Below are 23917 nucleotides of genomic sequence, written 5' to 3'. Positions count from 1 at the left end.
ACTGTAGTAGCATGGATAATAGCACCAAATCTATATAAATATTGAAATTCATTGCTGAAAATCTGTATTTTTAAGCCAATTATACATAAAAACTATTATTTTATAAAACTGTAATTATTTAAAAGAAATGTTTTTCTACTGTGATTTGGCAACATAGAAGGCAAGCCACGTCTGCAAAAAGAAGAAAAAAAAAGTGACCTTGCAGGATAAAACATCCAGACATCCTTTCATACACCTCATGTTATGCTACACAAAACACGTTCAATATTCCTTATTTTTGGAAAAATATTATCTTGAAAAAAATATAGGTGAAAAAAATATTCTTAATCTGAACAATATGTATGAAATTGCACTGACTAGTGATTTGTAAGTTTTAGACATTGTTCTAGACATTGTAAACTATATATATATATATATATATATATATATATATATTTTTTTTTTTCTTTCCTTTTTTTTAACAAATAAAACAGTAGTATTACATTCAAGAATGTATTTTAATGTTTGTTTTATTGCTGGATTCTACATAAAATCATATTACATTAACCAAAGCTCTTAAATTAACTCATGAAATGTTACTTGACAGTTTCTGACAAACTTTTGTCATACATGTAACAGCTGAAACTTCAGTCTGGACAATGACACAGAAAGACCTAATGTACTCTGATTGCTGATGTCCACTTAAGCCCTTTCCAGGCTTTGATCCTCCTTTATGCAGCTTTGAACTGAACAGGACAGTCTATAAATAATTAAATAAATAAATATCTTGCTTTCTTCTGTAAAAGATGTGTTTAGCTGGAAGACCAAAAAGAGGAAGGGAAACACCCAAAGTCCATGCAAGACTAGGTTTCAATTCTGCATTATTAGTCAATATCCAGCTGAAAAAGTTAAGTACACACACAGACACAGAGTTCTACAATTTGTGTAACAGTTTCAGGGGAAGACAACACAGTTTTACTGGAGTGTTTTACAAACGTGCTTCTGGAGTTTTCTGGGTATCTAACAGTGTTGTAGATGGTTGAGTTTGTCGTCAAACACCCAGGAAAGAGAGAGCAGTGTCTCTTTCCTCCACTAATTCTGCTGCTGTTGCCTCCATCTTGGCTTTTGAGAAGTCGTTAATGGGGAGTCCATCAACAATTTTCCAGTTCTTATCCTGAAGAAAAAAGAAACATGTTCCAATACTGACAACAAATTGTGCTCTAATTTAAAAGAGTATGATTTGTATGAGAGAAGTCATTTGACCTCAAGATTCAGAGTAAATAAGATCACAGGGTTGAAAACTGTAATGAATAGATAAAAGAAGGTTTTGGTAATTTTAATAACAAACCTTAATTGAAATGGGGAATGAGTAAATGAGGTCCTCAGGTACTCCATAAGAGTTTCCAGTGGAATAGACACCCATTGAAATGAACTCACCCTATAAAACAAACACAACACCTTTGTAAAAACGTATAGCTTAATTTAAAATTAAATTAAGAAGAGACTCATATTGTGCAATCAACATATTGTGTATAAAATTACTAGTATGCTATACATTATGATTAACTCCCATAATGTGTGCGAGTGAGAGTGGGCAATGATGGTCTCAGAATAGGCTTATACCAGTGTGAAGGACCCTTAAAAAGCTGACCTCAGGAGTGCCAGTCCAAATGTCTCTCATGTGGTCACAGATGGCCTTGGCGGCTGACATGGCACTGGAGAGTTTCCTGGCTTTGATGACTGCAGCACCTCGCTGCTGCACCGTCTGAGAAGGAACAATGATGTAGAACAATAGATTATAAATCTGATAATATCATTCCAATCAGTTACATTCAGTTTGCATGACCACTATGTTTGCCTGTGCAAATTAATAGCCTTATTACTCAAATCATAATCCTCCTAATTACTTTAGTAGCATAGAAAATAGACCAACAGTGACCTCTACAGGAGGAGAAAGTCAAAGACACTTACAGAAATGAATTCTCCCTTCAGCCAGGCATCGTCCTTCCCTTGCACATTCACCTTGCAGTGGTGGACGTCAGGGTACTGCGTAGATGAATGATTTCCCCAGATGATCACATTCTTCACATTGTTTGGTGCAATGCCACAACGTAATGCCACCTAGAGGACATATTGTGTAGTGTGAGCGAGTGTGAAACGGGTATAGATTGAACCATTCCATCTCTTTGAATTGTGCTCCATTATGGTGGGTTGTCCAGCAGAGTTTGTGTTACCTGTGAGGAAGCCCTGTTGTGATCCAGACGTGTTAGACAAGAGAAATTCTCTTTGGGTATGGATGGTGCAGATTTAGCCGCAATTAAGCAGTTAGTGTTGGCTGGGTTGCCAACAACTAGGACCTGCATATTAAAACATGAGGGTCAAGATATTGTATTGACATTTACAGGCTTGGTCAATTAGCTATGCAATTTACAGCAATACATCATGAGGCTGTTATTCACCTTAACGGTTTTCTTTGCATACTTGTCAAGGGCCTCCCCTTGGGATTTGAAGATGGCAACATTGGCCTTCAGTAGATCCTTTCTCTCCATGCCCTCTCTCCTTGGCATTGAGCCCACCAGGATGGCAGCATCCAAATCTTTGAATGCCACATCCTCTTTATCCGTGGGGATGACCTCTGTAACACAAATTCATCAGATTAGACAAGTCCAACAACTGGAAATGCATGCACATTTTAGAGCAAATCCAATCTAGTAAGAATCCACAGAGCTGAGAAACAGGACTGCGTTTAAACAAGATCTGGAGAAGACTACAAAACAATTCTGTAGCATTTAAGGTTCACAGGAGCAAGTGACCTCCATCAAATGGAAGAAGTTTGGAAAAACCAAGATTCTTACTAGAGTTCCTCCAGGACCCACCGAGCTTTGGTTATTACCATTTTTGAGTGGCCCAGCCAGAGTTGGACTTGAACGCAATCTAACATCAAACCTAAAATGTCCATTTACTGACAGACCTTATCCATCACACAGCAGATCGGCCTTGAGACTATCTACAGAGAAGAATGGCAAAAAACCTGAAAAGCTTTACACCCACATTGTACCCTAAAATACTTGATTCTGTACCAATTGCCAAAGATGCTCCAACTCAATGGTCTTAAACTCAGTTCCTCAAGGGCCGCAGCTCTGCATAATTTAGCTCCAAGCACCAACTCACACCTGCTTAATAGTCTCTAGTAGTTTTGAACACCTTGATTAGTTGAATCAGGTGTGTTTGATTAGTGTTGGAACTGTGCAGCCATGCACAAATCGAGTCTCAGTCCTATGCTCTAACTAAAGGTGCTTTGAGTTGAATACTTATGAGCAATTCCAGCGTTATGGATGTGACAATTGCAGTAAAAACTAAAAAAATAAATTCGCATAGAAAGTATATTTTAACATTATATTGAAACATCTGTTTATGTTTTGCAGAACAATTAACCAAAGAGTTAAGGTATCAGAAAAATATTAATCTGTAGACATGTTTTGTACTTTAAATTAGGACAATAAACATGCGTTATGGATTTGACGAAAGGTTTAGAGTATACAAAATTTTTTGTAGAAATTCTGCAAAATAAACTGCACAACCCAAAAGAAACTATAATAATCAAAAGGATATGAGCTGGCTCTCTATAGAACAAAAATTTTTGGTTTTATTTAATTGAATATTTTCACATTTATGAAGAAAAAGTGTTGTCACGCATGTGACATCTCTCCGTTATGGATGTGATAGATGTGAAATTACCACTTGTGTGACTTTGGTAAATCAAATAGAATAGTTTGAAAACATTGACAGGGACATTTTTGAGTATTTCCAAAGTACTGTAAATACTTGTTCACACACACAACAAAAAAAACCCTGAAACTGTTTCCGTTTTTTTGGTGAAAACTTTTTTTTTTCATGGCAAGGTTGACATTTGCACTGAATTGCTCTAATATATATTTTTTTTTCCATTTGTCACTATAGAAAGAGTAGCCCCCTTCCCCCACATAGGCTCTAATGTTACTGTCAATCTTCCCATTCCATTCTCTAATAGGGACCACCGTTAATAAGTCTAGCAGCCCTTTCAGCTGGGGATCATATGGCTAACCAATCAGACTGCTCTGTGCTCTTGTCATTTGTGCAATGAAAACACAAGCCTTAAAAACCGCAAGACTCGCACAAAGCTTAGAAAACACAGGGCCTCATAACACTCATTCTACTGTATGCGTGTACCTCTCAGAAGTGGAAGGGCGCAGTCCTGCAGCTCCATAACAACACCCTCCAGCACAGGCAACATGGGAGTGATGTCCAGCAGAAGCAAAACGAGAGGCTAAAGAGAGAGAGAGAGAGAGAAACTGATCATAAGAGTGTGCCTTGCATAAATGCAACAATAAATGACACATGAAATAATCTCATCAGGTGTTTGTCAGACATATATGGAGCTTATTCTTGGAATAAGTCAAACCACATGCTGAATGACACAACAGTGTTTAATTGGTTGTGACGGGCCATTGCCTAAGCCAAATCCTGCTTCTACCTGATCTTTACCGAAGACATCTCCCTTTGCAATGCCGTACAGCAGAGAGTATGCGATCTGTCCTGCGGCACCGGTCACCAAGACTCTAATAGGCTCAGACTATAACAAAAAAGGAAAATAATTATGAACAACTAATGTGAACAAAGAAAAGAGTTATATATGACAACATTCAGCCAGTAGAGATGAGCAGGAAGCTCATGGTGTTAGAACATATAAATAGTCCTGGCAAACTCTGCCAGACCTCAGAATGACGTGCTGAGTGGGATATTTTTAAACCGAGAGACATTTACTCAGTTCTTCAATTAACTCACTTTCTCCGCTGCTTTCACTCATCTGTTGCAAATTAATCATATTTTGAATTAATAATTAAGACTTGTACACTGAATAGACTGTGAATGCAATTTAAAATTACGAACGATTTAATAAAATACCACATGAATACAAAAGTGCATGACTCTTATTGTCTTATAATAAGTGATTAAATGATCATTATACAAGTCTTTGTAATTTAACAGCACAAACATAAAGAAAATAGCTCCTGGTATTATTCGACTCAAAGCTTTGACGTTAACCTCGCAGTTTCCATAAGCATGATAACGTATTAACAACAAAACGTGAAATTGTTTTAAAACATTAGTTGCAATATGAAATTTTCCTACCATTTTCTGCTGGTTACGAATGACAGCTGCTCTCCCACTACTCTGATTGCGGAGGTCACCCCTATTTTCCTCACGAGGCAACAAGTTGCCGTTGCACCTGCGTTACAAGTGCCTCCTGGGAAATGTAGTTTTTAGTTATCATACAGGCGTTCATGTTGTTAAGATAAAAACTACAGTTCCTATAAGCAAGTATAGTAAATCACAAACTAACAGATGCCTCTACCATGAGTCCAAGGGGACCTCCGATTTAAGTTTGCAATTCTGTTCTTTCTAATTAAATTGTGTTAGAAACATTATTTGCACTTAAAACTAAAAACGTAATAAAGCAGTTACTGATTTAATGGTTTACTTTTAATTATTTAAAAAATGTGAACGTGCAATTTGGTTAACGGAGCATTACACAAAAATAATCAAAAACATTCCCCGTAAAAACCTTAATATGTGGTGTTCCTTGGGATTTTTATAACTCATGCATTTAGTCTACGCACACAAATCCCGATCCTGACTGAAGGAACAACCCGGAAGATATTGGAGTTTACCGTAATATTTGGAAAACAACGCAGGAGAAAAAGTAAAAGCTATGGAGATTACAGCTGCGTCCGTTGCTTAGACACACTTGAAATCATGAACATGTCTGAAGTTAGCGACTGCTAATATTTTAACATATCGTGAGAACATGTTTTAGTTAAATTTAGTTACATTTACATTTTTTATTTGTGCATTTTTCCTAAAGTTATATTTATATGCAGTCGTCTGACAACAAAAACTCTGCACCTGCGGCATCAGTTCAAGTAACGTTAGCAGGGGATCAACACATTATTGTAAACTTATCGGTAAGTCTATTGATGAGACAGTCAAAGCATCCTGTGCATTATGTGGAGTGTTTAATAGTGGCGAATCCTGTATGTACTGTATGTATGTGGTCTTTTAATTTTGTAATCTGTAAAACATTATTTTTCCGTTATCGAAAATGGAAACATGCAGAAGTCAGATGTTTCGGAATCTACTGTATCGACTTCTCCCCCATACGTTGTCCAGACAGGGTTCACTGTTGTCGGCTTGATTGAATTCTGTACTGGCTTGTGTTTTGTAGCTGTAAAAGATCTTGGAAAACATTAGTAAGTAAGTAGATAAGTGGTTGGTCTCATATAAAAGTTGTATTTTAGACTTTGCTATTTGTACCTTTTTATAAACCATTTACAACGAACGTCATTCATGTTTTTGCCTACAAACAAAACTAAAAATGAGAAAAACCACAAATGTTTCATGATTTTGCTTCACTGACCACTATTTAAGCATTTGTTATACAAATGGTGCAGTGATTAATGTGGTGAAAACATACTATCACATTTGCTATTATTGAATCATGGTTCATTTCAAAAGGTATTATAACATATACTTGTAATTAATGTATGATATTGTTAAAATAACTTTACCCTTAAAAAAAATTGTAAAAAAACAGATAATGTCCTTGGCCTGACATTTAACTGCAGTTCTTCATTAAAGATGAAATTTGATTAATGAATGGTCCTGTTAAACAAACAGCGTTGATTGATTGATTGATTGATTGATTTAGGGGTTGGCTGATCATTCATTTCTTAGTTTTATATATAAATCGTACTCATTTTTGTTTGTTTTTTCAGTAAGGCATTATCTCTCTCTTTGTGAAAAAATTTGGCAATAATGTTAAACTATCTAAAGTAGGCTTTTGTAGCTTCTATTAAAAGGGCTTATTTCATTTTGACAATTCTTTTTTTTTTTTAATGGAAAATATTTATTTTCTGTTGGAGAATTTTTAGACAGTTTATTAGCCATATAATTAATACCAACTTGATTCTGTTTGAAAACGCATCCAAGAGCAGCTGTATCATAAACACTTCTATAATTTTTGTGTCTTTGACTACCTCCTATTGAGAGGGCGAAATAGGGCGTCTGTGTCAGTTTAGAGCTGTGAGGACCCCTGCTTAGGGTGAGATAGATGATCTCCCTCTGCATTTTACATGAACTCATTACAGGCTCATTACAAACCGCCTGACAAAGGAGCTGAGGATAATGTTGCTTCTTCATGTGATGTCCCAGAACAGAACAACAGCAAACACTCTTCTCCATAACACAGCGGAGAGGAGCTGTCAGTTCATAGGTGCTTTTTGATTCGTTTGAACAACTGTAGTTAGATTGTTAGATTGAGTTTTTATCCCCACTTGTATTTTGGATGGAAAATTATATATATATATATATTTTTTTTTTATATAAATTATAGAATTTATTTTATATATGTGTCTGAACCTGCCTTCCTTCTTGACTTTCTTGTATTTTCTTTCTCTCTGTCCCTCAGGCTTTTTCTATTGCATTGTGTACAGTGAGACTGGTGTTTCTAAAAAATGTCCAGTGTGGTTCACCCGTACAATACTGTAATGCATATTAATAGAAATTGCTTTAGTAAAATACTATAATAAAGTTTGATTTTAATTTAAAAGTGTAAATCATGTTTGTTAAAAATAAAAGTTGAAATACTGATGGTAATTTAAAAAGTAATTGTTAATTATAAAGTAATATGATGTAATATAATATAAAACACATTTTTTAAAGCATATTAAGGGTTTCCTCATTTCAGTCCTTGTTGGAATAAATGAAAGATTATATACACCATATTGGCTCATTGGGAGGTTTGGATAACTTATAAATCAGTGTTGCTCTTTCTGATTTTTTTTTTCATTTTACTAGGTGAACCATTTCAAAAGAATGATTCATGGTAAATTGAGCATAACTCCAGACCTTTTTCTGAAGCTTATTGGTGATAATTAATAACTCAGTGTCATCTCATGTACATACAATTTAATTTCACTATCAATTTAATGTATTTACTAAAAGTGGTATTTCCAGGAAATACAATTAAATACTATTTATTTTATATATTTGATAGTGGGTAACATGTTTATTTAAACTTGTATTTTATTTGTATCTTAATTGTTTATTATTTCTAAAACTAACGTAACATTTAGCTATCTATGCATCTGATAGCTTTGAAAAACATATTTAACCTTTAAATCACATAACCTTTGGTCTTAACCATCACAGTGCTGTCACACTGGTAAATACAGTTTTGAAATATTTTAATAACCCAGTATCATATTGCAAATGGTGAAGAGTGAAATTCTAGAATAATCCAGACCTGCTTCAACAGGCCCTCATTTCAACCTCATATCTGTTAGACACTAGTCAATTCTCTCCATGTAAAACTATTAAATAAATTCAAATTAAGTAATTAATGCGAAATGAATCAACATTTAGTCTGATTAATTGACTGTGGGTTTTTTTTTTTTTTTTTTTGTTTTGTTTTGCCCAAAATGTGTTTGAATTAGATCAGTTTCACTAATTATTAGTCAAGCATTGGTTACATGTTTTTTTATGTGCACTTCTCAACCACTGTTGTTATTGACCCAGCTCAGATGAATCATTTGACTGATTATAGGCTTTTCTTCATGGATTAAAATCAGATCTCAGCTGTCATGTTTCAGACGCTGTCCCTGATTCAGTGCACCTCTATCAACTCACGCTCTGGCGACTTTAGCTGCCGTTTTTTTTTTTTTTTAAATGCACTGTTTTTACAGATTTGTGGACCTGCATTGTTTAAGTCCTGTCAATGGGAATGTTTGTTATTGTGTCTCATGCTTGCGCTGTACCTGGTGACATGAGCAGGATATTCACGGTCTATGCAGAGCAGAAAAATTTAAACAATACCGGATATCTGAGAACGTCTACACTCTTTGACCTCATCAAACTGTGCCTCTGAATAAAGAGATGCGCTGTGGGACATGTCATCATTTCAGTTTCCTAAGTAAACTGGGAAAAAGGTGAACATAGAAAAATACACTAGTTTTTGTGAGAGAGTGAAAATTGAGAGTTTTTGACATCGTTTAGACACATTAACAACTGCAGTTCTTGATACCTATTTTAAATTTGTTAACCCTTCAGTTTTTAATGATTAAACTACATATACAGTACATTAACGGTCAAATGTTTGAGGCCATTTTTTTTTTCAATGTTTTTTTTTTTCGTCTTAAAGAAAATTATTCTGTAAAAAATGTAAATGTGGTAAAAATGTGGTTTCAAATGAAAAGATTACTCCAGACATTATTGCTTTTATTACTATGTCCATTAATAATAATAATAATAATTTTCTGAAGGATCAAGTGACTAAAGACTGGAGTAATGAAGCTTCGAACAGTTATTTTATAGTGCAATAACATTTTTCTCGGTTGGTGTCATGCGTTTTTTTTTTTTTTTTCAGTGTCGCATGACTTAAATTGACAGGAAAATTTGATCCATGTTCTTACATTGCAGACCCAAATGCACATCTGATTTACATAAGATTTATTTGCACTTGTAAATGAGGTCTGAAACCGATCCGGGAATATCAGAATCTGTGTACTTTTTCACTTTTTACCTTTAGAAGAGATGTATTTTACTATTTGCTTTTCATACTAGTTTAAGAAATTAACTGAAGATTATGACATTATAAATTACACTACTGTTCAAATTTGAGGCTTTTTTTTCACTGTGAAATGAACACTTGTTCAACAAGGAAGTGTTAAATTGTTAATCTTAAAAAAAAAAAAAAGAAAACACATTTGAACTTTCAAGAAAGAAAGTTGAAAGTAGAGTCACAGATTCCACAAAAATATACATACTTTTTTGGAACAACAAATCAGTATAAGATTGAGACCTATAGCTGGAGTTACAATGCTAATAAATGCGCTTAGAGTTTTTAAAAATATTCATTCTTTTATTCATTCATTTATTTTCTTTTTGGCTTCAATTTAGCCTACCTAATTCAACTATAGCGCATGTTTTTGGACTTGTGGGGGAAACCGGTGCACCCGGTGGAGACCAACACCAACGCAGGGAGAACATGCAAATTCCACACAGAAATGCCAACTGACTCAGCTGAGGCTCGAACCACTGACCTTCTTACTGTGAGGCGATCATGCTACCCACTATGCCACAGTGATGCTCTTTTTGAAACTATATTTCTTGAAAATGAAAAAAGCTGGTTTATGGGCCGGCACAATGAATCATTCTTAAAGCGAAATTGTGATTAAAAAGGTGGCGTTTTCAAATCGCAAAAGCTGTGATTGTTTTGATGCGCTCTTAAATATGGTAGCCAGCATATAGTTTTTAAAAGTTTTAACAGTTCTTAAGCACATTATCCTGAACAACGTGTAAAATATAACATGGTCTAAAATGTAAAAGTTTTTTATAAATCTTTATATATAAGATTTTATATATACATAAACTTAATTGAATTTAAAATGCTGTATTTTTTTCTTAATTTGTCATGACAACTGACAACATTAGTGGGAAAAACCATCTTCAAGAGGTTTTAAATAAACATTAGCATAGCATAATTTGTGATTTTGCTTGGTTATTCTTTGGTGCTATTAAAACCACCACATGAAATCTAGCTCTTTCTTGAAATTATAGTAAATGACATTTTAAATCGCAAACTGCAACTTTGATCAGATAAATCGCGATTAGATGTTTTTCTCCAAATTGTACAGTCCTACCATTTTAAATGTCAATAATATATCTGTATTTACTATATATTTTGATGAGCCTAAATGAGTGTAACATCTTACGGATCCCACACATTTGAACAATAGTGTACATGAGCATCGTTTTGGCATCTTTTCATTTTCAGTAACCTTTTTACCCCATTTAGCTGTTTATAGCAAGGGCATGGTTTATATCGAAGTGTATCATGTGTGTACGTGTGTGTGGTATTACTGTTTCATAGATCCTGATTTATTTATTTTTTAAATCTGAATCCACTGTTATTCACCCATGACAGCATTGGCACTCTGGCATTATAACCGTGCCAAGTTTTATGTAGGCCTATACATGAGTGTTTTATAATCCATGTTGATTGGATTAAGATTCACATACCCTTATTTATGCGCTTATAAATCTGTTTTATATCACAATGATGTGCTTTATTCGAAAGCGCTTGATATATCTGTTGGTGATCTGGTAACAGATCCAGACAACTATTATCTCTCTTTCATTGTCTGTTTGCAAAAGCCTTCTTCATAATCTCAATCAAGTTACGTGAGAAACGTCATGTCCATCCTTTAGATGTTTACTTGCATTCTCATGAGCTTAGTTCATGGCATGTTCAACTTGCATTATTTTGCTAGTGGCCTAAGTTTGAACTCCAGTATCGCAGTCTGACCAATAGATGTCAGTGCAGCACCAGTTTTACAGCGTAATTCCAGCATCGACTATACATGTTATCAACTAATAAACAAGTTTATTATTTACTGTAACAAAGGAAGTTGAACATTTATTTTCCACGAGTGGTTTAATTTCAATTGTGCTCAATTTTAACCCATGCTTGTTTGGGGTTTTGAAGGAGCTACATTTTAGCTCTAGCCCCTTGAAACCTGCCTGGAAGTAATTGAGTGAGTGTTATTTAGTTTCTCCTCCTTCAGGGGTTTTACAGACAGGCGCATTTCAAGTTGTCACATTGTTTCACAAATGTACAGCTGGCTTCTCCTGGCTCGTGATCATTCTAAGTGCTCTTTGATTTAGCTTCAAACAACAAAGCCCTCAGGAGTATTTACTCAAGAATGCTTTTTCAACCCCTAGACTTCCCCAATGCCTGTCAACTACACACTCTGTCAGCCTCAAACTTTCCCATGCCTGGCAGACACACACACACACACACACACACACACACACACACACACACACACACACACACACACACACACACACACTTAGATCAAAGTGAAAGCACACACTTCACCTGCTTAAAGAGCAGTCCCGCCCTCCAGCTGTCAATCAAACTGTCTTTCCTCTTCTGTGTCTGGTAAACACACCATGAAATCCGTTTTAAAATCAAAGCGCTGAGATATTGGTGTCAACTTAATTTGACAGACTGAATAATGTCCCTTTTAGTTAGCATAAGGGTATGATTATTTTTTGCATAACAATAATCTGAAATAAAAAGAGGCAAAATATAAATTAAATATTGACAAATATTTTGATATATTGTATATTTTTAGTGTGTGAATATACATATATAGAATGCATTGCTTTGTTATTTACTAAATAATAGTAAAGTAGAGATAATAGGGATGTTTAATTTCCAAAATAAATTTTAATTGTTAATCTGAATATGGTTGTCATGAAGTGTTCGTCTTGCGTTATTATTCACAAAATGCGTCGTCATTTTTTCACATGCAGTGTTTTTGACCATGCTGCATGCAATATTTATATTTGTAAAGAATAATGTCACACACAAACAAATTTAAAATGAACAAATAAAGACGAATTTATAAAGAAATACATTTAAATATTAGAAAAAGCATTTGCAGAATCTAATAACACGTTTATCACATACACATTAAAATGTTGACTGATTGGATAAAAATAAAAACTAATAGACTATACTTTATAGTTTACATTTGCTATTATTCTTTCATTCATTTTCTTTTCGGCTTAGTCCCTTTATTCATTAGGGGTCGCAACAACGCAATGAACCGCCAACTTGTCCAGCACAGGTTTTACGCAGCGGATGCCCTTCCAGCTGCAACCCATCACTGGAAAACATTCTTATTATTATAAATATATTTTAATTTAAGCTGTAGACTTTTAGAATTGAGTTTTAATTCTATTTATAGGCTGTAAAAAATATTTTAAAATCATTTTTATATAAAATTTACATATACATTTGAAAATAAACTTTATTATCTCTTTATAGGCTGTAAAATAATTAAGCCAATTTTATTTATTACATATATTATATTGAAACAACTGTAATGTTTATATATTTTTTACAACTATTAAAACTTTTTCACATAACTACTAAAATTAAAATGTATTAAAATGTTATTTTTCATGCCACCAGATTTTTGTTGTTTGTTAATAATAACATTAACATTCTGCTCTTCACTGTGAAATAAAACTATATTTTTGTAGATATATAGAGTCTGTGAAATAAAAGGTTTATAGAATTTGATTTAGGGGACATATTCTAGTCTTTCTATTATTACATATTTTTTGTGTACTTAAAAATACTTGTGTATTTTTTGTGTTTTTTTGCGGGCTAAAGTTGGCTCATGGTATCCTTTGATTTGGCCCCCCATCCCATTTGAAAAGAGAGGGAGAAGGATGGGGAGGTGGTTGGGGCGAGTGCCTTTGACAGTGATTGTCATTTCGGATTTAACATAACCTGTTGTTTCTTTGTTTTATTGCTGAGCTACAATAAAACAACAGACAATAAATGATTTAATTAAATACTGTAAATTTATCTTTGTAAATGACTTTTAAAATGTAAATACTGTTAGCAAACTGCACAAGACATCTGCGAGCAAATCAAAGTAAACTTGACATGTGTATTCAGAATTTAACTTTTTTATAAATAAGATTGTGTATATTTTACTGTAATGACTATTCTAAAATGTAAAAAAATGATATACTGCATTAGTCAATATGATTTAAAGCATATTTTGTAGTTATTTATAAATATTAGAGAATAAATTAGAAAATTACCCATGGCAAATTTGAATATATACGGTTTGGTATATATTTGGCTCACACCACTCAATCAAGTTTGCTTTATGGACCTTTATAAGAAAAAGTTTGGGCACACCAGGAATAAATGTTGTTAATAGTAGTTCCCTCTACATGACAGTGGAGGTCGCCAATGAGCCACACAAAACTTGCTTCAACGTTGTGCTGTGTTTGGTGTCTGGCTCCTGTCTTTTTTTCTCCATTGTTTTGTTGTTTGCTTCAACAGTGCTCTTCTCAGAGTCCTACACATCCCCTGCACTCATCTAAAGAAGTGAGTCATTGCCTTGGGGATCAGAAGCTGGTGCTGTTCAACTCACCCTTTGTGTTTGATTGTAGCCGTCCAGCAATCAAAACATGTTGCTTTAATTCAAATCCCTTAAACTGGACGGGCACTCCTGGCCTTCACACTCTCTTGCACAATGCTGAGAAATGGAGACACAGAGAGACAGTGAGTGTCCTGGACCGGCTCCTGACTTTCAGCTTTGTTTTTTATTTGTGTCTGCGTGGGGATTAGGCCTGTAGTTGTTGTGCCCTAAGTTACCGTACAGATGTTAGCTGGGATAGCGCTTTCATGCCAACCACAGCCTTCTGTCTGGAGTGACGGGGCGTTTAGGTCCTACAAAAATGCTTGCTCGTGTATACGCAGGTGTGTGTGTGTGTGTGTGGTTTAGGGTGAGTTCAGTGTCATTTGTCAGACAAAAAAGCTTATGAGAGTTAAGTACAAATAGTTTTGACACTTTCAGTAATCTTTGTGTGCTTGTGTTTCATTCCCCTTCTTTCAGTGCTAAAAAATAGACAGCAGTCATCATAGTCTAATACTGAATTTGCAGTGTTGAAATGTGTTGCTTAAATGGCTCTTTTGTATTTATATAGGGCTTTATGTGTTTACATAGACAATGGCTGACTGTATGGGAGTTGATAGGTTTAAGCTACAACACAATAGTCTGTTTGCCTTTGTGGAAACTCTTTAACCAGACCATGAAATATAAAAATAATGCTTGACGATTTTTACATGACATGACTTTTTCACTTGCTATCCACAAGACGATTAATATGATGGAATAGCTATTTTTAGAACCACTTTTATTCATGTATCTAACGTGTCCAGAAATTATTACTTATTATTATACTACTATTCAAAACTTTTAAAGCAATTCATGTTTATATATTTCCTAAAATAAATCAAATGTGACATTAATGTTGTTACTTTTTTCAAGTAAATGCTGTTCTTTTTAACTTTTAAATTGATCAGTTTTATTTAAATAATATTTCACATTATTATTTTTACCATGTTTTAGTCAGAAAATATATACTAAATGAGCAACAAAGATTTCGTAAGTAACTATGCGTAATACTTTTGTGGATAAAAATCAACTCCGGTTTACAGTTTGAATAAAGTTGGATTTTGAGTCACAAAAAGGCAAATACAAGCATTTTTATTGAAAATATTGTGCAGTTAGGAATAAATATACTAGCAATAAAACATATTAATACAATAGATCAAAAAATATTATACAGTGTTTTTTAGGTAGTTTTTAAATGTTTCATTTTTCTACATATATTCAGTCCTACTATAAAAGGATGTAAACAAAAAATACTCCCAACATATTTCCTGTTTAACATTTCATCCAGAAAGAGCCACAGGTTGATAAATAATGCTATGATAGCTGTTTTAACATTAAGTTATGATTGAATTGTCTGTTGTTACACAGGGAATGTTCATGGGCCGATGACATGACCACATTAAAATGGTTGATAATTTACCCTTATTAAAGTGTACTCACACTGCACTTTTTTCACCTTATACAGTACACCTTCATATGCATTAAAATGTGAGCGATAAGTTTGCATGTTGCTGCATTTCAAAGTTCAAGCAGACAAGCACAATAAACTCTGACCTGCGAATTCGCTTCACATGAGTGCAAATAGAAGAATCAAATATGACATCTGTACAGAAATGTTAAAATATGGAGCAATTGCTCGTCATCAGTGTTTTGCATTATCTTTTTTTTTTTCTGTATCATCTAACTGAATTTTACATGCTCAAACTAGGGCTGCACAATATATCAATTAATCATCTGTATCGCAATGTAAGCATCTACAATAGTCACATCACAGAACATGCAATGTGAGTTAGGATTATAGTTGGTTATACAGTTCATTATGACCAATAAAGAGTTTAATAATAAAAAGAGTAAAAATGTATCTACTTCATGCATTTTTAAAGAGGTAGTTATAATGTTTGTAAGTTTCATAAATATTATGAGACTATGCAGTGTGAATTATTCAACATCTGTACCTCAAAACTGTTAGAGTTTCTAGAAAATGATAATTCACTTATCTTTGCTTTATTGTATTTATCTATGCTTCAAAAGTGTGTTATTTGAGATTCTAAATATTATATATACCCTACAAAATCACCCCAGTAAATCTAATATTAAGAATTTTTCCCAATAAAGCTGTTAAATTCATCTGGTGAAATTGTATTTGCATCACAATATACATCGCCGAAATATAAAATATTGCAATGTCAGATTTTTCCAACATCGTGCAACTAAAGTTCAAACTCTAGTGTGACCACAGTGTTAACCTCACAAAACCTAATTTTCTCAGTTGTGCAATGAGTGATACACAGACCCAATATACTGATACACATTTGTTCCTCGGCTAGGAGTTTGTGAGGACTGTGTTTACAAGGATAATTACCAAGACAAATATTTTGACCAAAAATGCCCAAGAAGAATCAGAAGAAAACTGCATGAGAAAAAAAAATGTAACAACAGTGCCAGTAAAAAGTTTAATCTTCACAAGAACAGTCTACTTACATGTGATTGGTTTAAAATCAATTAGGTTTTTGTGCTAAGATAATTGTTAAACTTAAACGGATCACGTATGTATTAAATGTGGTTCATTAAACCCTTAGTTTACTTGTATAAAATCGGCCTAATTTTAAGGATTTTAACAGACAAACAAGATATACAGTGCTCAGCATAAATAAATACACCCCTCACAGATCTCTATTTTTAATTAATATTTTTTTACAATAATATATTTGTTCTTATACAATAGATTAGTCAGTACCAAAGCCAAAATCTAACAACAACAACAAAAAAAAAACACAAAAAAACCTTTAGATCACAGTCCAAAAGTGTGTACTTAAATTAATATATTGAGGAAATGTGAAATTAAATTTAAATAAACAGGACAAATCAAGAGAAAGATAATACACATACGATTTAGTTTAAGTTTTGTAGTTTGTAAGTATTATTTTGCAATGTTTAATTTTAAACATATTATCTTTCTATTACTAAAGATGTTACTTTACTACACTTATTTTAAAGGATTTAATAAATGTGTTGTTTAAATCCACCTAAAATTATTGCCAAAATTTACTGGGAAATAGATAAAAATATTCATTTTGAAAAGGGGGTGTACTCATTTATGCTGAGCTCTGCATTTCAAACTTCTATGAAACTTAATTATACTTAATATACGCTGTTCTTTGAACACACTGGTCTCAGAAAAAGCACTTTAGGCTTGACTCATTCTCAAATAAAACTCAGCCTACGTCACTCGCTCTGGCTCTTAGTCACACCATTGATTTGTAAAGACCTCCTCATTTAGTTCATCAGAAGAGGGTGATGTCTGAAATAGGAGCTCTCTCGCAACCATTTTAATACTTTAACTGCTGCTGAATGCTCTCAGAGCTTTGGTACCAGCCCCGCGGGCCCCTGCCTGGGAAAGCTGATATAGGATCTGACAAGACAGGACTTGACACAGCAATGCACTTCTCTACCATTGTGTCCACTGACCTGGGGCCAGCTGCCTGCGTTTGAGGATTTCCCCAAATAAAGAGGCAGAGGGGAAACAAGTGTATGTGTTGACTATCATCAGTCAAATTCAACATGCAGCAGCCATGGATAGAATAGCAGGGAGTGTGTTTGCTGTGTTTAACACTGAGTGAGCATCCTATTAGAATCGACGCCATTGTGTTTGTAGAGAGGCACTTGGGTGGGTGTGTGTTTTTTTGCACACGCTTGGCTGATCACTGCGGTTGCTTTTTGATGGAGCTTCTTGATGTGTTTGAGAATTCTGCATTCCCAGTCCCTCCTGCTTTCTCTGTTCATTTTCACTCGCTTACAGACTCGCGTCATGATGCTGAAATTCGAAGGTCAAAGGTCATACTGGAAAAGTTGACCTTTATTTAAAATTGAAAATAACTTTGTGTGTCGTCTCTGTCAGCGGTGATGGGTTTAGGGGTCAGATATAGGGCAAGACTCTTATCCGGACTGCCAAAAAACACCTGGAGAAAAAGATAACATTTCATTACAAGTCATATTTCGAGTGCCAGCATAGTCTGGCTGTGTGAATGATTTGCATTGGTACTAATCAAAGTAGTTCTACTTAGTTTTAGGGGATTTTTTTTTTAAACGTCTCATCTAGCGTGACACAGCAACATTAGCTCTAACAATTATTTTTGTTGTTCCCTGAAAATTGATATTTTTAATTATATAGAACTTTATTTTAGCTTAGTCATTAAATACATTTTTAAGAGAATCCTCTGTGCGTATTTTTTATGTATTTCAAAAGACAGATAAATCATATTTAAATTATATGATAAAGATATTGTATAGTATTGTATAATATATTGGATGCTCCAATCAGCATTTTTGCAGCCAATTTCAAGTACCGATTCTTTGTCTTGGTGATTGGCCGATACTGAGTAATGAATCCTATGCTTCAAGCTTAATAATGCATAAAGCACGTTTTCCCTCTAAGTATGATACTTAAGTGGGGATGTCGCCTTACCTAAGGGAATTAACTAAGGATGCTGCATATATTACCTTAAACACATCTCTTTTAACCATTTAGAGTGGATATGTCATGGCCAGAAGCAACTTTACAGAAAATATTATAACACAGATATAAAAACTAATAAGAAAAATGACAAACAATGAAATTGAAAATTGCAAATGATGAAAGAAGAATTCAACATGTCTCAATCAATAAAAAGTTTGGAGCACATATTTAATGCATCAGAAGTTAAAATGCAAACCTATAAATCCACTTCTTTACTAAGAGTAAACAGGCCCATAAACTACGTTTTTTGCAAAAAGTATGTTACAATAAGTTATTATAAGAATATATTTAACTGTTTATGAAATACAAATATTCATCTAATAATTCCAGCCATCTTTTAGTGAACTTTCAGTTTTTATAAAGCCTACATGCAAGACTGTTCAAATGTTTTGCTAATCCATATCTATTGACAGCAGATGAGACAGAGGGTTCTTTACTGCAACACAACACATGTAATGTTTAAAACATCACTGTGCCTCTCGCGATCTGTTCTCTTGCTCCTTCACTTTCATTGCCATGATTTCCGGGTATTTTATCTAAATTTTGGGGATCACAGAGCCGGTATGAATGTGCAGGAAATTTGCAAAGCTTCCTGAAGAGGTCACGAGGTTGGATAGGGGCGATCCAAAATTGGTGATCCAATTTTTGAGTTTTTTTGCAACAACTTAATTGTTTCAAGTTCAGTTCACTTTGTAAAAACTAATAATTGAACTCAATTCCTTTATGTTGTCCCTACACAAATCGATTGTGTGGAACCCAACATTTTATTTACCATGTAGTATATATTTTGAAACAACTGGCAAACTTTAGGCACCTCACAATCTGATCTAATTTTGATTCTTGAAATCACAATCTGATGCCAATAGGGGATCTACATTTTTTTCCAATCAGTTAACTATCAGCTTTTAAAATAGTTTTTTTGTGTTAGAAAAAAATATTTTTTTTCTTTTTTCAATCTTCTGTGTGGTCTAATGCAGAAATAACACTGAAAGGTCTAAATGAGGTCGATCACTCTGGATGTCACCCTGAAGAAAAGAAGGGAGCAATGGAATGCGGGCAAGAGGAAGGGCAGGCATGTGCTGTGTAGCGGCCACCATGTCAACGTTTGCCTTTCTGGACTGACAGCTTGTCATTTTTTTGTGACAGCATCCTGCAGACTATCCGTAATGAGCTGCTGTGAAGTCTGGAACATTCTCCTGACCTTTCAGCGGCTCGCAACGTACCCAGGTCTTCGCCTTCCACGCATCCTTGTCAAAGGGCCAAACTGCAAACCGTCAGGGGATGAACGCTGGCAGGGACATTAAAGAAAGTAAATCCAACAACAAAAACAAAGACACGGACACACTGACACCTGTCTCGCTCGCACCTGTCTCACCAACAACCACACTGGACACTGATAGACAGACTCCTAGAGGCTCTCTCCCGTCGTTTAGCAGCTCCTTGCGGTTTCAGCCTTTGTTGATGTTGTTGTTTGCTCACCTTTGGTCACCAGAGTTTATTTCGCAAACAAACTCTAGCATGTGTTTGAAAGTCACAGAAAAAAATATACAGGCAAGAAAAAAAAAAGATCCCCGCCATTTCTTAAATGACAAGAAATTCCTGGGCTCTGAGAAGTGTGACCCAGCCTCGCGCCCCCACTGTTTGGCTTTCTGCTCAAAGTCTTTGGGTAAACACCTGCTTAAAAGGCATCGCTCCTTTTTTCTCCTCTCTTCTGTTCTTTCGGTTGCCCTCTTTCTCCTGATCATTTTGCTTTAATGACGTTTACAGATGTACTTAGACCTCCTCGTGAGTGTTTTAGTCTCAGGTTATTACCACCCATGTTTACGGCTATGCTAACAAGAATCCCATTACACTCTGCCTGACGGGATGGAAGAATTCAAATCAAAGCTCACTCAAAGCTGTCTTTATCTAAGCGTTTAGTAAGACAGCCAGCCTGGGGATTCAATTTTAGAATGTCATAACTGAAATCGTAAAGTTTGTGCAGTTGAAATATAAACGCATATAGTGATAATAAATTTCTTGTTATTGTATGATTTTTCCAAAACAAATGTATATATATATTTTATTTATGTGGAAACATTAACCCCTAATATACCCAATTTTTTGGATTCAAACTTGAAAATGAAGTGCACTATATATTTGGTCAATATAAGTTTAGATACATAGGCTAAAAAGATATATGTTGAAAAACATATATCAGAAAACATTCCTTCTGTGGGACAATGACTGTTAAACAGTTTTTAAATGAACGAATTAAACAATAAATTAGTACTACCAATAGGTGTCTGTAAATTCATATAATTTTTTTATATATATTATGTATTTTTAAGTCATTTGTTTGTTCAGCTGATTTATTCAGGACTGAAGTAAATAACACTGTGGTTCATTGATTTCAGTAGTCATGTCAAAGCAGTAACTAAATCAGCATACTATCATCTCAAAACATTGCAAGAATTAGATGCTTTGTTTCCAGTGAGGACTTAGGGAAACTTGTTCTTGCTTTTATCAGCAGCAGGGTGGATCACTGTAATGGACTCCTCACTGGCCTTCCCAAAAGACAGTCAGACAGTTGCGACGAGAACTAGAAAATCAGAGCACATCACACCTGTCCCCAGGTCTTTACACTGGCTCCCAGTTACAAGTTAAAGTATTATTACTTGTCTATAAATCACCAAATGGCCTAGGAGCTCAATACATTACAGATATGTTCACTGAAAACAAACCTAACAGATCACTCAGATCAGTAGGATCAAGTAAATTAGAATCTCCAGGAGTTCAGTCAAAGCAGGGTGAATCGGCCTTCAGCTATTACGCCCCCACTGCTCTAATCAGCTTCCAGAAATGATCAGATGTGCTCCAACATTAGACACGTTCAAATCAAGACTCAAAACACATCTGTCTAGTTGTGCCTGCACTTTGCTACGTCCGACAGGTTATACGATTATGTCTTTCTTTTCTTTTTCATTCATTGATAACCTGTTTTTAAACACATTTTCAATTTTTTTTTATCAGTTTTAAAACGCTTTTATTACTTGTTTTTCTTTCTTTTACTTGTCTCTTTTGTTCCTGTTTATGTAAAGCACTTTGAATTGCCACTGTGTATGGAAGGTGCTATATAAATAAACTTGCTTTGCCTTGCCTATCAAAAACAGTTCTTCTCTGATCTTGTAGGTAATATTAATTAATTTGTATTTTATAATTTTAAACAAATGCTTATAATATAACACAGTATATAAACTTATTTATTGAACACTTGTATATAATCAGTATCCCATTTGCACATTAAAATCAATTGTATAAGAAGTATGATCTGTGTCTGTCGGCTTATATATTAAAAACATTTTAGATTTTGGCAACCTATAAAATATGTAATAAAACCTGAGAGGGAGTGAAAAAGATAGCGAGGGCCAGAAAGGAATGGAGTGGAAGAATGACCTGCAGTAGATAAGATGACTGGGGGCAATAGAATTGTGTGTATGTGTGTGTGTGTGTGTGTGCGCATGCATGTGTTGCTCGGTCAGCTGTACAAGAACATGTCACAGTGTCAGAAACTGTCTATCCAAACCTGCTGATACATGCTTTCTCTCTCTTCCTTTCTCTCCCTCCCTCTTTACAGGTCTCTTCCTCTTTTCAAGCCACCTTTTCTTGGTGAAAGGCTAGTAAATCCTTTGCTTGTCTTAGTTAATGCTACTAACTGTTGTTTGTGAGTGCTGGCAACTCCTCAACATGTTTGTGCTGATCTTCTTCATCTCAAACCCTTTTTTCCTCATTTGAACTTTTCAACTCCTGAACTCTCAATGGCCTTGCTCTTCTGCTATCTGACAACAATTGGAGTAGGTTCTTCCTTTTCATCCCGTTGGGATCTCCTCGTTTTTCACACTTGTTCATTCCTTTCTCTTCTGGTTTGACAGACAGAAAGACCTGCCCCTCGGCCACGTCACTCAAGCAGTCCAACTTAATTTATGGCTCTGATTGACACTTCTTACACACGCACTTACACACACAAACATACTGTAGATGTCTTCTCACATGAATAGTATTAGCTTTACCTCATTTTGAGCTGCTTGTCTGTCAGTGCCTATTATTTGCCTGCTGAATGTGAATAGAGGCCTCTCAGAGACATTCGGGCTGTGTGTGTGTGGTTGGTGATGGCGCCACTCTGTCCTTGTGTCTCTTCAATGGCACCTTCATGTTACGTGGTGTAGCCACATATTGTCTGTCACACTTGACTTGTCTCTCTCTATATGAGGACCTGAGAAAGTGGAAGAAAGAAATAGATGAGTGGACTGATATGATACAGTTTAAATTGTATGAAGCTGTGGTATTGCCGCTGCTGAAAGCAGACAGATGAGAATATATAGACCAATTCAGTTCTTTTCTTTGCTTGGATATGGGTTTTCTGCTTGTGTTGCCTTTTGAACTGAGCTCTGTTCATGGAAATGTCTAAAATATACCTGCTTGAAAAGACAGCTGATTCTTTCCTTTTATGCAGTACTTTACATTTAAGCATTTCTGTAAAAAGCTAAAGCAGATTTTGGAAAAACAAGTGCTGGTCAAGAAAGAGGTATTCATATTTCATATGTACATGTAGATGAATATTTCAGTTTAAATGCACTTATTCTAACCGAAGATCTTGATCCTTGGTCTGAAAGTGTTAGTTTACCCAAACATAAAAATATGTTAATGACATTCTCATGTGTTTCCCAGAGATGGGTTGCGGCTGGACGGGCATCCGCTGCGTAAAAACTTGCTGGATAAGTTGGCGGTTCATTCCGCTGTGGTGACCCCGGATTTATAAAGGGACTAAGCCGACAAGAAAATGAATGAATGAACATTCTCATGTTGTTCCAAACCTCTGAGATCTTTGTTTGTCTTTAGAGCACAAATTAAGATATTTTTGGTGAAATCTGAGGGCTCTCTCATGCTCCATAGACAGCAAGGTTCATGTCGATTTTGAGAATTGAAAATTGCAAGAATTAGATGCATTGAGGACTTTTAAAGAAACTTGGTCATGCTTTTATGACCAGTAGGGTAAATTACTGTATTGAACTCCTCACAGGCCATCTCAAAAAGAGAGTCAGATAGTTGCAGCTCATCCAGAATGCTGCTGCCAGGATTCTGAACAGAACCAGAAAATCTAAGCAAATCACACCTGTCCTCAGGTCTTTACACTGGCTCCCAGTTACATTCAGAATAGATTTTAAAGTACTTGTATTAATTTTAAGTATTACTTGTCTATACATCAATAAATGCCCTAGGGCTTCAATACATGATATCAGATATGCTCACTAAATACAAACAGTTTTACCCTATCTTTACCATTTTTATT

The 23917-nt window shown here is 34.9% G+C and overlaps 2 protein-coding genes across 17 annotated transcripts in view; one reads left to right on the top strand and one right to left on the bottom strand.

The window, feature by feature from the left end:
- wdpcp (WD repeat containing planar cell polarity effector) overlaps positions 1-23917 on the top strand; it is a 131319-nt gene that overhangs the window by 30659 nt on the left and 76743 nt on the right. For 3 of the 11 annotated variants that reach the window (XR_015513395.1, XM_087290497.1, XM_087290501.1), the window contains exon 1: positions 5713-5984. The exons of 5 other annotated variants lie outside the window; for them this stretch is intronic. The gene's annotated coding sequence lies outside the window, so the exon portion shown is untranslated. Of the gene's footprint in view, positions 1-5712; positions 5985-13850; positions 14000-23917 lie in introns of those variants that run through there. 3 more of the 11 variants (XM_087290499.1, XM_087290503.1, XM_087290498.1) reach the window with 2 other exon arrangements.
- Positions 479-5681, bottom strand: mdh1ab (malate dehydrogenase 1Ab, NAD (soluble)). 6 transcript variants are annotated; one of them, NM_199969.5, is made up of 10 exons: positions 5585-5652; positions 5152-5266; positions 4493-4591; positions 4189-4285; positions 2439-2614; positions 2214-2336; positions 1951-2100; positions 1631-1744; positions 1328-1417; positions 479-1153 (listed from the first exon to the last, which is right to left on the bottom strand). In NM_199969.5, the coding sequence occupies exons 2-10, from the start codon at positions 5152-5154 to the stop codon at positions 1031-1033; spliced, it is 975 nt and encodes a 324-aa protein (NP_956263.2). In that variant the 5' UTR covers positions 5155-5266; positions 5585-5652; the 3' UTR covers positions 479-1030.

Source organism: Danio rerio, chromosome 17 (assembly GCF_052040795.2).
Source record: "Danio rerio strain M-AB ecotype USA chromosome 17, GRCz13ab, whole genome shotgun sequence".
Classification (NCBI taxonomy): domain Eukaryota; kingdom Metazoa; phylum Chordata; class Actinopteri; order Cypriniformes; family Danionidae; genus Danio; species Danio rerio.
The sequence above is the reverse complement of the archived record's forward strand: the minus strand, read 5'-3'. Positions and strand labels throughout refer to the sequence as shown.

Coding starts and splice junctions, on each gene's coding strand:
- mdh1ab (NM_001355553.2), bottom strand. Junction 4,286..4,492: donor ATGTCTTCGGTAAAGATCAG/GTAGAAGCAGGA, acceptor CTCTCTCTTTAG/CCTCTCGTTTTGCTTCTGCT. Junction 2,615..4,188: donor CGCCCTTCCACTTCTGAGAG/GTACACGCATAC, acceptor TTTGTGTTACAG/AGGTCATCCCCACGGATAAA.